At 43.6% G+C, this 13,834-nt stretch overlaps 1 protein-coding gene across 1 annotated transcript in view; it reads left to right on the forward strand.

The window, feature by feature from the left end:
• The first annotated feature begins 323 nt into the window (after positions 1–323).
• LOC145412971 (atrial natriuretic peptide receptor 1-like) overlaps positions 324–13,834 on the forward strand; it is a 343,079-nt gene continuing 329,568 nt past the window's right edge. Inside the window, exon 1 of the mRNA XM_080282794.1 lies at positions 324–1,458. Within this exon, the coding sequence (XP_080138920.1) occupies positions 324–1,458 (1,135 nt within the window). The remainder of the gene's footprint in view (positions 1,459–13,834) is intronic.

The following is a 13,834-nucleotide window of genomic DNA, read 5'->3' on the forward strand; positions in this document are numbered from 1 at the left end:
TGCTGATTACGGAAAAAGACAGAGGTGGTGAATTACGAGATAGAGGTAGAGGACAAACTAGTAGAGGTAGAAAGTATAAAAGACAGAAACAGAAAATAAAAGAGACATATACAGGTCAAAGAAACTGTTTCAAGATAAAAGAGGAAGAGAAAATACAGAGACAGAGGTATAGGATATAGACTCAGGGGGGAAAAAGAGACAGAAGGAGAAACTAAGGTATATAACAGTCAGTACAATAAATTAAGTCGGGGAACATGCAGTGTGGAGGCCTCACCAGCGGGTCTCGGGCCAAGTGATATCCGCTAGCGACAAACCACCACAGGATGTCCGCAAAGGGAGTGAGGTCATGGCGGTACAGTGTGGTGGTGGTGGCGGCTGTGGTGGTGGCGATGGCGATGGTGACTGCTGCAGAGATCCACCAGCCGCCAGAGGACCTGACAAGACCCCACCGTCACCGCCTCTCAGCCTACCGTCACGCCCGAGCCCGCCGACTAGCCACAATCGCGGATCCCGAATCTCGCGCCTCCACCTTCGCAGATCCAAGGTCTCGCGGCCCAATATTCGAGGAATCAGAATCAGGAGTCGCCACATTCGCGGATCAGGAGTCTCACGTTCAAACACTTGCGAAATCGGAGCCTCACCTCGCCAAAACCGCGGAATCAGAGTCTCACACCGCCAAACCTGCGGAACTGGAGTCTCACTTCGCCCAAATAGCGGAATCGGAGTCACGCATAGCCAGGCCCACGGAAGTGGAGTCTCATGTCGACAAACTCTCCAAATCCGAGGCTGGCGATGACTCAAATGGCGTGGTGGGGTTTTTAGAGAAGTGGTCAACCCTCCCCACCTCTACCACCACCGCCACCACACTGCTGCCAACCACACCCCAAGACGGAAACACCACACTGCGGTGGGTGGAGGGTTTGCAGGCCACAACACCAGCCAATGTGGAGGGTGAAAGTGGCATAGATTTAAAAGTTAAAAATGGCAGAGATATCAATGGCGCTAGCGGCACAGGCGTCAATGATAAAAATAACACAGATGCTGAAGGCAAAAATGGTAGAATATTCAACAGTAAAAATGCCACAGATATAAAGGATAACAAGACGCTTTCCCTGACGCCATCCTCCCAAGGCAGACGTCATGGTGGGTCGACCATCAGCAAGCGATCTCCCCCGGATGACGATACCTGTGCTGCTGGACCTCCATACGCAACTCGGTCCGCTCGCGACGCCGACCGTGTGATTGATGTGGCGGTGATCGCGCCATGCAACGCATCCCACCAGTACTCGCGGGTGAAGGTGCTGCCCGTAGTGATGCTGGCCGTGCGGCACGTGCAGGAGACCGGCTTGCACGGCCCTCTCGAGAACTACACCATCAAGGTCCGGTACCGTGACTCCCGCACCTCATCTACCGATGGGCCTCTTGCTGCAGTGGACCTCTACTTCAACAATTCCGCAGGTATGTCAATTACAGATTTAGGGCTGGATGTTTCTACTAGGGCCGGATATCTCCACTACGGAGGGGTAAACTTCAGGTACTTCACTATGCACTATTGTTGGGTCTCCGTGTTGGGACTGCAATATTTCTACTAGGGAGGGATGAGCCACGTGAACACCTACACATTCAAGACCGGACATTTCCACTAGGGAGGGTTAAGATGAAGTTTAAATCAGTCATTATGATCTGGATACATCTACTAGTGAGGGAGATTAGCCTCAGCGACGTTGTTTACAAATTCAAGGCCGGACACCTCCACTAGGGAGGGGTAAGCCACCAATACGTTCCTTACACATTCAGAGCCGAACATTTCTACTAGGAAGGAGTTAGCCACAGGTGTATGTCACTTATTCGTTCAGGACCGGATATTTCTACTGGGGAGCGATTAGCTACGGATATTTTCGACTCTTTAACTCCCTTCACATTCACTCTACACCACGTTCACTTTCCGAGGCTGAGGGGACGGTGTGAGCAGGGGAGGTGGAATGGTGTGAGGGAGAAGTGGAAGTGGGGTGGTCTGAGGGAGAAGGGAAGGTGGGATGGTGCGAGAGAGAAAGGGAAGCGGGATGGTGTGAGGGAGAAGTGGAAGTGGGATGGTCTGAGAGAGAAGGGGAGGTGGAAAGGTGTGAGGGAATGATTAATCGCCGAAAAGATTCTCAAGTGCCACTCGTTTCAGTGATGGATTATGGATGAGTCGAGATAAGGTTATGAGGACGTGTTAATGCGGAACATGTATAGTGATGGGATATAGAATAAGGATAATGATGATGATGATGATGATGATGATGATGATGATAGTGGCGATGGAGATGATGTTGATGATGATGGTGATAAAAAGGGTCATGATAGCAGTTGCGATGACAATGATGAGGAGAAGGAGAAGGAAAGAGAGAAGGAGAAGGAGGAGGTGGAGGAGAGGAGCTGTGATAATGATGATGAGGAGGAGAAGGAATGAAAGGAAAAGGAGGAGGTGGAGGAGAAGAGCTGTGATAATGATGATGATGCTACTGCTAATATTGATGATAGTGATGCTGCGTTTGCCATATCCAACCCGGATGAAAGACGAACTATGACGTCAAGGGATGGCAAGATAGGAACATAAAGTCTGACAAGGATCACTCTCATTGCCGCCATGGGAAAGGTGTGATGCCATAATTTCAGACAATAATACTTTACCTGAGAGAGAGAGAGAGAGAGAGAGAGAGAGAGAGAGAGTCGAGTTGGTGGGGTTAGCTACAGCACTCATTTACATCTTTAATATGAGACGCTTTAACAGCTGAAGAAAATCGTCTGAAGGTAGCTAGAATGATATAAAGATTGACGTGTTAAAGTTACAGAATTATATATCACAGCCAAATCCTAAAAACAAATCTATTCTGACAGTAATTAAAAAAAAAAATGCAAGTCCAAAGCTCCACGTAACTTCTTCCTCTCTCGTCCTCATGGCTGAGTTATGGTGGTCGAGATGAGGATATATATCAAAACTTTCTTCATTATTACAGGAAAAGAAAAACCTAAACACGATAGCACACACACACAGGCACACACACACACACACACGACTTCTTCCACACCCACCTCCTCCCCACCGACAGAGTTACAATAGCCTCCTCTGTTCCCGATAGTTACGAGAGGCGAGATTACAATAACTCCACAACAGACAGGGCAAAACTCAATTACCGCAGCATCCCCTCGCCGTGTATCCCTCACCGGCGGCCAAACAATTAATGGAATCTTGGGGTTTAAGATGTCTTGGAACACTAGCCAAACTCCTGCTGCTTCTTCTCAGTGCTTTCCTCTCGCACTTCTTCGTGATTTGTCTGGAGTCGTAACCACTTAACTACGATGGTGTCTGTTGTCTTTTTGTTCCTGGTGATTGTCTTAATGTTATCTAGGACAGTGATGGAAGGATCCCTCGTTGTTTCAAGAAAATAATAAGATGTTCCCTGGCTGGTTCCAACCCTATAAGCCAGAGGGTAATTCTCTCAAACTTAATTTAATAATATGGCCTTAGCTGGAATAAAATTGTTACTTATAAGCCAAAAGGAAAAAAAAAACAGTAATGATGATGATGGTGATAATGATGCTATTACTTCTACTACTACTGATGATGATGATGATGATGATGATGATAATAATAATAATAATAATAATAATAATAATAATAATAATAATAATAATAAAAAAAATAAATCCTCTGGTAAAAAAATAAAGAAAATCTTGCACACCAAAAAAACATCAGTAAAAACAAGAAAAAAGAAAAAGAAAAAAAATTACCTGTCAACCGTATTAAACCTTTGAGCATAATTAACTTAAAATAGGAGTGTTTGTCCCCCCCCCCCGCCTTCAAATACCCACCCAGACAGGCATGTGATTGGGGCTTAAAGAGAGAGAGAGAGAGAGAGAGAAATATTAAATGATGCAGTAGAGACTTGCCGATTATTATTCAGACTACTTATCTATCTGTCTTTCTGCATGTCTGTCTATTTCATATCTATCTGTCTGTCTATCCATCTATCTCTACCTATCAGTAGCAGAAAAACAAATATATCTCCTAATGCTGACTTCTCCAGCAGTATCCCCTCTCTCTCTCTCTCTCTCTCTCTCTCTCATCCTTGGCTGCGTTTCATTGCCCGACAAAAGTAACATCGTCCTTTTTGGCAACATTATTTCAGGATCTAAAACTCATTAAGAATCTCTCCTCTCCTGTTTCCTTCTCTCGGATTTTCATTTTAATTCTCTAAGTTTTTTCTTTCTCCTTCCTTCCTCCATCATCCGAGCTGTGAGGAGAAAGAGAGTCCCCCCCCCTCTCTCTCTCTCTCTCTCTCTCTCTTTCATGTTATCTGTAAAAATAACTTTAATCTTTTTTACAATAAATATTTAGGTCATATCTTTTTCTTTTCTCATTACTGTAGCACTTTTTGTTTTATTTCCCTTTAATTTTTCCTTAATTCCCATTTAATTTTCCCATCATTACTCTTTCACTTTCCTTTCATTTTTCTTTCATTTCCCTTTATTTTTCCTTCATTTTTTGCATTATCCTATAATTTTCCTTCATTTCCCTGTCATTTTTCCTTGCATTTTCCATTCTGGCAGATCTATTTAGGGTTTCTCTTCTCTTGCCTCCTTCTCACTGCTTTTTCCTTTCATTTTGCAAGACTCCCTTTCATCACTCCAGCCCTTGAGAGTGGAGCGTTATCTTTCTTTCCTGTATTCCTTGTGTGTGACTCCATCTTCCTTTACTAAGTCGTACATACATACATACATATATATACATTCATACGTACATACATACATACATACACATACATTCATACGTACAGTACATACATACATACACATTCATACGTACATACATACACATATACATATACATTCATTCATACATACATACACACCGATATATAATTAAATAAATATTATTATACATACAAACATACAGGTATACTGACCTACAAACGCACACATACATACACACATACATACATGAAAATACGTAGATACATACATATAAATTCATACATTCACTGCCAATGAGGAGATACAACTAAGTGTATTTTTTCCACTGATAATGCAACTCAATCTCTCACCCTCCAAACGTCATTATAAAACAATCGCTTTAACAGGAAATCCACAAAAGAAATCATTTTTTTCCCACGCCTATTTCCAATGGCTTTTTACATTTGCGTACTAAGTTAGACTCTCTCTCTCTTTCTCTCTCTCTCTCTCTCTCTCTCTCTCTCTCTCTCTCTCTCTCTCTCTCTCTCTCTCTCTCTCTCGTTCGAGCTTTCTCCTCCTCCAGAAAAAAATCTATCTTCATGGAATGCTACATAGACTTACATTTTTTTCCGTGTGTGTGTGTGTGTGTGTGTGTGTGTGTGTGTGTGTGTGTGTGTGTGTGTGTGTGTGTGTGTGTGTGCGTTTTACGAGTTCATCTTCAAGAACTTTAAATCAACACATACTTCTTGTTTAACAAAAGTTTTGGCTTCAATGCTTCTCTCTCTCTCTCTCTGTTTATCTATCCATCTGTCCAACCATCCATCTATAACTATCTAACTATCTATCTGTCTATACTGTATGTTGACTGTCTTTTCTGAACGTGCACACACACACACACACACACACACACACACACACACACACACACACACACACACACACACACACTCAAGGCTTCTCGGCAAAATGGATTAAAAAAATATTCTTACTTTTTCATGCCGGATGGAGAAGATGCTAGAGGTATTATGCATTTTTCCTCTTCATATTTCTTTTACTGAGGGGACTCACACAGGACTCTCCTCTCACTTCCTCTTAATCTGATTTACTTCCTTGATCTGAGTATTTTCCTCTTGATTTGATTTTTCTTCTTGATTCCTCTTGATCTGACTTATTCTCTTCCCTCCTACTGAGATGAATTCTTTCCTCCTTTCTCCTTTTTTCCCTTTCGGCTTTCATGCCTTCCTTTCGACCGTTCTTCTTTCCCTCCATCCTTTCTTTTTTTCCATCCGTCTATATATCTGTCAGTCTTTCCTTCCTTCCATCCTTCCTTCCTTCCTTCTTTCCATCAATCTGTCAGTCCGTCCAATCGTTCTTCTCTTCCTTTCTTCCTTCCTTCCTTCTTTCCGTCCATCCATCTATCCATCCATCAATTTCTTTCATCCAGCCTGCCTACTTGCCTCTCTCTCTCTCTCTCTCTCTCTCTCTCTCTCTCTCTCTCTCTCTCTCTCTCTCCTGTTGCTTTTTCCTCCTCCGTCCTTCGCCAAAGTTTCTTCCTCTTCATTATCTCACTCGCAAGGGAAACTTATCAGCTCGCAAATTCTTATCCTAAAATATTCTCGGAGAAATTTTTACCTTCATCGATTTCGAGGGAGTCCTCTCTCTCTCTCTCTCTCTCTCTCTCTCTCTCTCTCTCTCTCTCTCTCTCTCTCTCTAATATACTTTGCAACATACTGTATTTTAAATTTTTTACTCCCTCTTACTGCACTCTTCACCTTGAAACACCATGCATATTTAATGATGCTCTCTCTCTCTCTCTCTCCCTCCCTCCCTCTCTCTCTCTCTCTCTCTCTCTCTCTCTCTCTCTCTCACCCTGCATATTCAATTTCCCCTCCTCGGCCAACCTCTCATTTCGGTCTATGGGTTCCTAATGCCTATGGAAAATGAAGTCTGAAGGGAAATGACCTGGGGAGAGGTGGGGGAGAGAGAGAGAGAGAGAGAGAGAGAGAGAGAGAGAGAAACAGGCAGACAGACAGACGAACAAACAAAAACAGAAATAAACAACACTTAAATCAAGTAAAAGAAAGACGAAGACAGGAATAACAAGAAGAAGAACTAAAATACAAAAACAGACACAAAGAGAAAGGAAGGAAAGGAAGAAGAATGACAATAACCTCTCCAGAACACACACACACACACACACACACACACAGACACACACACACACACACACACACACACACACACACACATAAACAGATAAAACAGGGAAATAAGAGAAACAGGAAAGAACAGAGAGAGAACGTGAGGGGGAGATCAAGGGAACGTGTAAAGAACGAGAAACAATAAAGGAAAAACATACCAGAAAGTTGGAAGGGAGGAGAGGGAGAGAGAGAGATAAAGAGAGAGAGAGAGAAAGAAAGGGAAAGAGGGTGAGGGGGAGAGATAACAGGCTAAATTAGAGATGAGGAGGAACATGAAAAAGTTTGGGAACGAGGAAGGAGGGGAAAAAGAAGAGGATGAGAGAGAGAGAGAGAGAGAGAGAGAGAGAGAGAGAGAGAGACAGACAGAGACAGACAGACAGACAGACAGACGGCAGAGAGAGAGAGAGAGAGGAGGGGAGAAGAAATCGCATTTAGCAAGAGTAAAATGGGAATGGCATGCAAAGCTGGCAAAACCGGAGGATGGTGACGAGAGAGAGAGAGAGAGAGAGAGAGAGAGAGAGAATGACACACTGGAAAAGGCAGAATATAGAGTGAGAGAGAAAGAGATAAAAATTGTAATGAAGAGGGAGACAGACTGGAAGCGAGAAACAGATGACACAGGGAGAGAGAGAGAGAGAGAGAGAGAGAGAGACGGGGGGGGGGACAGGAAACGAGCCTGGGATGAGCACTGTAATAAAAACGTAGGTGGAGGAAACGGGAGGAGAGGAGAGGAGAGAAGAGGAGAGGACAGGAGAGGAGAGAAGAGGAGAGGAGTAGAGAGAAGGAGAGGGAGTGGCGTAATGAGTCTTTGTTATGAAAGAAGACTTGGAAATAAAACAGAGGAGTGGATGAAAGAGATGAAAAGAGAAGAGAAGAGGAGAGGAGACGAGAGGAGAGGAGACGAGAGGAGACGAGAGGATAGGAGGTAAGAGGAAATAAGTGTGAAATGAGTCAATGGTGTGGTCTTTTATTGGGTTCTCGCCTGTCAATATTTACCACTCACAGACATCCTCCCCCATGGCCATCACCACACCTCATCTCGCCTCATCACACTTCATCTCCTCTCACGTCTTCCTAAATTATCTTACCTCGCGTCATTTCACCTCAGATCATCTTATCTCACGTCATTTCACCTCATCTAAAGTCAATTTACCTTACGTCATCTCATCTTGTTTCATCTCATCTCGTCTCACCTAATCTCATCTTAAATACTCTTATCTCCATTCATCTCAGTTAAAATCATCTCACCTCACCTCACCTCATCTCACTTTCTCACCTGAAACAACATCCCACCTCTGCTCATTTTGTTACTCCTCACTCCTGTCATCTCACTCTCCTACATCTCACCAAGCCTCACCTCACCTCCTGTCACTTCACTTCCCATCACCCCACCGCCTGTCACTTCACTTCCCCTCACCTCTCCTCCTTTCACTTCACTTCCCCTCACCCCACCGCCTGTCACTTCACTTCCCCTCATCTCTCCTCCTTTCACTTCACTTCCCCTCACCCCACCGCCTGTCACTTCACTTCCCCTCACCTCTCCTCCTTTCACTTCACTTCCCCTCACCCCACCTCCTGTCACTTCACTTCCCCTCACCTCACCTCCTATCACGTCACTTTCTTATCTCGTAGCCTATCTCCTTTCAAGATACAATAACTGGAATAATAGCCCTGCTCTTTGTAATGGTGTTCAATTACGTAAGCTAAACTCTTAGGGGTCTCATTAGAAGTTTAGATCATTATCTTCTCCAGTAATTAGAGGAGATGGCAGTCATTACAACTTAGAATGAAAATGAGGTTAATAATGATGATGATGATGATGATGATGATGATGATGATGATGATGATAATAATAATAATAATAATAATAATAATAATAATAACAACAATGCTACAAAAATTTGCTATCTATCTATCTATCTATCCTTCTATCTATCTATGTTCTAATCCACGTCAATACACAAAAATGGAAGGGAAATCAAGGAGAATCTAAATTACACTCAACCCTATTCCACAGTCCACATGTAACACTTTCAATCCAATTCCTTTTTAAATATTTGCTAATAGTAGATTTTAATGGACCCAAAATTGACCTCTCGTAGCGAAGGGGTTAATGAAGGCTATACCTAACGCTTTTAACTCTATATATATATATCCCCCAAAATCTATTTAAACACTATGGCAACAGCTATAATAGAAAAAAAAAATAAAATCTAGAGGGCATACACTTCTTCATATTAACTTAGGAGATTAATTAAGGGATTTTAAAGAAAGAAATCCGTATCAAATTTCACCTAACGCCAAAGAAACACCCTCTTTTATATATTTATTTATTTATTTATTTATTTTTTTGCGGGAATAATCTTGCGCACTCCTGGCCTTTGGTTCCTTCTTCCTTCCATTTAAAAAAAAAATCATACAGTAAATACAACTCTTAAAATTTCACTAAGTATAATTTTTTACTAAACTTAAGACTCCCGGGATCTGCACAGCCAACAGGTTCCAGAGAAGGTCTTAGGGTGAAATGAGTGTTCTTAAGAAGCCCAATACCTTCTTCCAAGACCCACTTATCGATTTCCCAAACCCAGCTCGATCTCTTCTGGAATAGATTTTGCCTCTCTCTCATTATATTATTTTCACGTCTCTTTTTTTTAATTATTTCTTTCATTTATACCTGTTCTTGTCTTCATAAATTCTCTACGCCTGAGTATATTCTTATTTCTTGTTTTTTTTTTTTTTTTACCTAATCTGTTTTTTTCCATACCTTTTTTTTTTGTCTGTTTTATGTGCTTTTTTTTTTTTACTTACCTTACTTCATACTTTCTCTGTCATAATCTCTTTCATATTTCTTTTCTTTCCTTCACACCTTCAGTCCTCCTACCTCCCCCCACCCCCGGCTCCTTCCTTCCTTTCTCCTTCCCTCCTCCCTACCTCTATCAACATTTTCTCCTCCATTTCTGTCTACCTCCTCTCTCTCTCTCTCCCATCCCTCCCTCCTTTCCCCTGCGTCCCTTCTCACCTAGATATTTTTCAACCTTCCTTCCTTACCTGTCTACCCTCCTACCTCCATCAACACTTCCTCCTTCTCTCAAGCAAACCTCTTCTCCTTCCTCCCTCTCCTCCTTCCTTCCCACGTCCTACCTCCTTCCTCTCGCACTCCCTTCCTTCCCCACCTTCCTGCCTTTCATCCTACTTCCCTCCTCCCCACCGTTATACCTCGTCTCCTACCTCCTTCTCTTTCCTCCACTTCTCCCTCTCTCACTAACTCACAAGTATCTCGTCTACCTCATCTTCTACCTCTTTCCTCTCTCCCTACCTGCCGTCACTACCTCCCTCATCCCCTCCTACGGTCCTGCCTACCTCTCGACCTCCTCTCTCCTCCCTTTCTTCCTCCCATCCTCCTCTCTCCTCCCCTTCTTCCTCCCATCCTCCTCTCTCCTCTCCTTCTTCCTCCCAACCTCCTCTCTCCCGTTCATCTTCCTCCTTTATCTGCCTACTTCCTACCTACCTCATGTTCTACGTTTCTCTCCCTTCCCTCCTCCTCTCTCTCTCTCCCTACCCTCACAACCATCTCGCTGACAATATGTTATCAAGGAGGCTGGCTACTCCATTATTACACCCCCATCAACCCCCCGTCCATCACCCTCACCCCCTCATCCCCCACCCTCACCCTCAACCCATAACCCCCCCTCCACCATCCCCCCTCCATCACCCTCCCCCAACTCCCCCCCTCCATCGCTTGATTCACCCATTACATCTCACCTAACTTATGGGGGGGGTGCGGATGGGGGAGGAAGGAGGGAAGGAAGAGAGAAGAGAAGATAAAACGAGGAAAGGAAGGATGGATAAAATGAGAGAGGGAAGGATAAAAGATGAAATGAGATGAGAAGTAAGAGAGAGGGGGAAGGGAAGATGAGAGGAAGGGAGAGAAGAGAAAATGAAACAAGAGAGGAAAGGAAGGATATAATAGGAAAGGAGTGAGAGGATAGATAAAACGGGATACGGAAGGAAAAATGATGAGATGCGAGGAAAGGAAAAGAGGGAGAGGAGGAAAGATTAAGCAGGACCTGAGATGAAGGGAGGATAAACAGGGGTAAGAGGATATTGGTGAAGGGAAGAGGAAAAAGAGGAAGGGTGATTTGGAAATGAAGATGGCAGTGGATGAAGAGAGATAAGAAGAAAGGAGGTATGTGAAGGACATGTAGAGAGAGGGAACGGGAGAGGAGGAATGAGGAGAAGGGAGAGAAGAGGAAAGAAAAGAAGATACGAGTGGAGTAGGGGGAAGGAAAGGACATAGAAAGAGAGTGAAGGGGGAGGGAGGAATGGAGGAAGGATAGAGAAAAGAATAAAAGAGAAATGGTTGCAGAGGGGGGAGATGAAGGGAGAGGCCGTTGGAAGGAGACGAGAGGGGAGAGGTCGAAGAGGGGAGAGGTAAGGGGGAAGGTCGTAGAGAGGAGGTTCGTGGTGAGGGGACAGGTCGTAGAGAAGGGAGTACAAATGAGTACAAAGGAAAGCAAACAGCAACAGAACTAATGGTCCTTTCGAGGCTGCTTGTTACAGCGAAGACTATCACTGTGATATCTAGTTCTACAAACTGAAGGTAAGGATAGTAAAGCAAGAAGGGGAGGTGAGGGAAGAAGTCATACAGAGGGGAGGGGAGGGAAGAGGTCGTAGAGAGGGGAGGTGAGGGGAGAGGTCATACAGGGGAGGGTCGTGGTGAAGGGAGGTCGTACCTATGCGGGGGGAAACAGCGATATCACAACGACCTGCAACAGTCCTCGCCAGGAATTTCATCTATTTGCTTAATTTGGAAGGCACGGCTGTCGCGTTGTTGTTGTCGTCCTCCTCTCTCTCACTGGCTCTCTCTCTCTCTCTCTCTCTCTCTCTCTCTCTCTCTCTCTCTCTCTCTCTCTCAGCAAAACACAATCTCTGGGGCAAATTAACTTTTAGGCTGTTGTTATTCCCAGATCCCGTTCCTTCGCAAATTGAACTTCGATCAGGCCGATAAAAGGTGAGGCTGGGGATGAGATTTGAGGTCTAAAATTCTCAGGTGTGTGTCAGTCTTGTTTTTCACCTTGCCTTTCTTATCACCATTATTTTTTTCACCTTGTCTATTGTTTTTCACCTTGTCTATTGTTTTTCACCTTGTCTGTTGTTTTTTCACCTGGTCTATTGTTTTTCACCTTTTTCTTTCACCTTTCCTCCAACCTTACGACTACTACCAGCCAGCGAGCTGAAAAAGGGGGGTAACGGATTTTTGGCAGATTTTTTTCTTTTATGCATGAAAGGAAGAACCCAAGGCAGATGTCTATTGGCTTTTGAGTTCAGAGTATAAGTTGCTTTTCTCACTTTTCCTTTTTTTTTTTTTTGGCTCTTCTCGACCGCGTGGAATCAAAAGTGGATGGAAAATAAAGAAGGAAAAAAAGCATCTGTCTTCCAAGTATTTCTATCATATGGTACGAGCTGTTTTTCACCTACTCTTTATTTTTTCTTTTTTTTTTAGTCGCTCTTTTCGACCCGTTGGAATTAAAGTTGAAATCAAAACAGGTACGTGATCAGATCCCCATATATTTCTTTCGTCTCAGAGTACGATTTATTTTTTATTTTATCTATTTTCAGTTCATTTTTGCTGAGAGAGAGAGAGAGAGAGAGAGAGAGAGAGAGAGAGAGAGAGAGAGAATTGGGTCTTTTCAAACGATTTCAATTAACCATGGTGCTAAAGCAAAGGAGAGGCACAAACAGATGTCTATTTTTACTTTTTCCAGTTTACCTGTTCTCAGTTTTACGCAAGCTCTTCTCGTACGAGTGGAATTATAAACGTGAAAAAATATAGATATGCAAAACAGATCATTATTTTCTCTTTAAGAGAACGATAATCTTTTGGAAACGTGGTTTGGACATGTGGAGAGGATGGAGAGCGAAAGACTAACGAGGAGAGTATATGTGAGTGAAGTGGAGGGGAGGGAGAGGGAGGCGGAGGCCGAGGATGAGATGGAGGGATGGAGTGGAGAGGTATATGAAAAAGGGGGGTATGAGCTGGGGGAAGGGTAGTGAAATGGCGGGGGACAGGGCGACATGGAGGCGATTCGTTTGTGGACACCCCTTACGGGATTAAGGCGTCTGGCAATAGGTAGACAGATAGGCGGATAATCTTTTGTTTCTCTTCCATTTTTTGTGGGACTGGCTCTTTTTAAACGGGTGGAATTAAAGATGGAAAAGACCGCAGGAGATGGCTTTTTACCTCCTCTAGTTTTGTTTTATCTTCCCAATCTGTGGAATTAAAGATGGCGTCTCAATACACGCGATAAGCAAGGTGATATCTCATATTTTTTCGTTCAAAGTTTCGTCAAAGAGTATGAAAGCCTTACGTGAGTTTCCCCTGCAAATTAACGCCTAAGACATGATATACATTTTCTTTACTCTCACTGTCTCCGTTCTCGTTGGTGTCTGGTCATCTCGAAATATAGGATTCTTGATTTTGGCTCTAGTTCTGTTTAATATTCTTTGGAGTGGGGATTTTTTTTGTTGTGTTTCAGCCATTGTTTACTTCATTCCATCCACCCATCCATTATCCTATCCCCAGCCTCGTCACTCCCATTAAAACTCCATCTTTATAATTAGCTCTCCATTCCACTCCCCTAACACGCACTAAGGAATGTGTGCTCAGGTCGTTTCAAGAGCTGGGGGGTGGGTGACGGAAGCAAGAGAGAGGAAGGTGGAGAGGAGGGAGGAGAGAAGTGGAGAGGGAGATAGGAGAGAGGTGGAGAAGAGGAGCTGGGAAGAGCGATGGGAGGAGAAGGGGAGAAGGAAGTTTGCAATTAGTGAGAGATAAGATAAGGGATTGGGTGTGAGGATATGGAGTGACACTTGAGCGGGAACTGCTTATTATAGCGTTATCTCTCCAAGTAGCCAAACAC

The sequence above is a fragment of the Coenobita brevimanus genome, chromosome 94 (genome assembly GCF_032717465.1).
Source record: "Coenobita brevimanus isolate Jiangsu-jjx chromosome 94, ASM3271746v2, whole genome shotgun sequence".
NCBI lineage: Eukaryota > Metazoa > Arthropoda > Malacostraca > Decapoda > Coenobitidae > Coenobita > Coenobita brevimanus.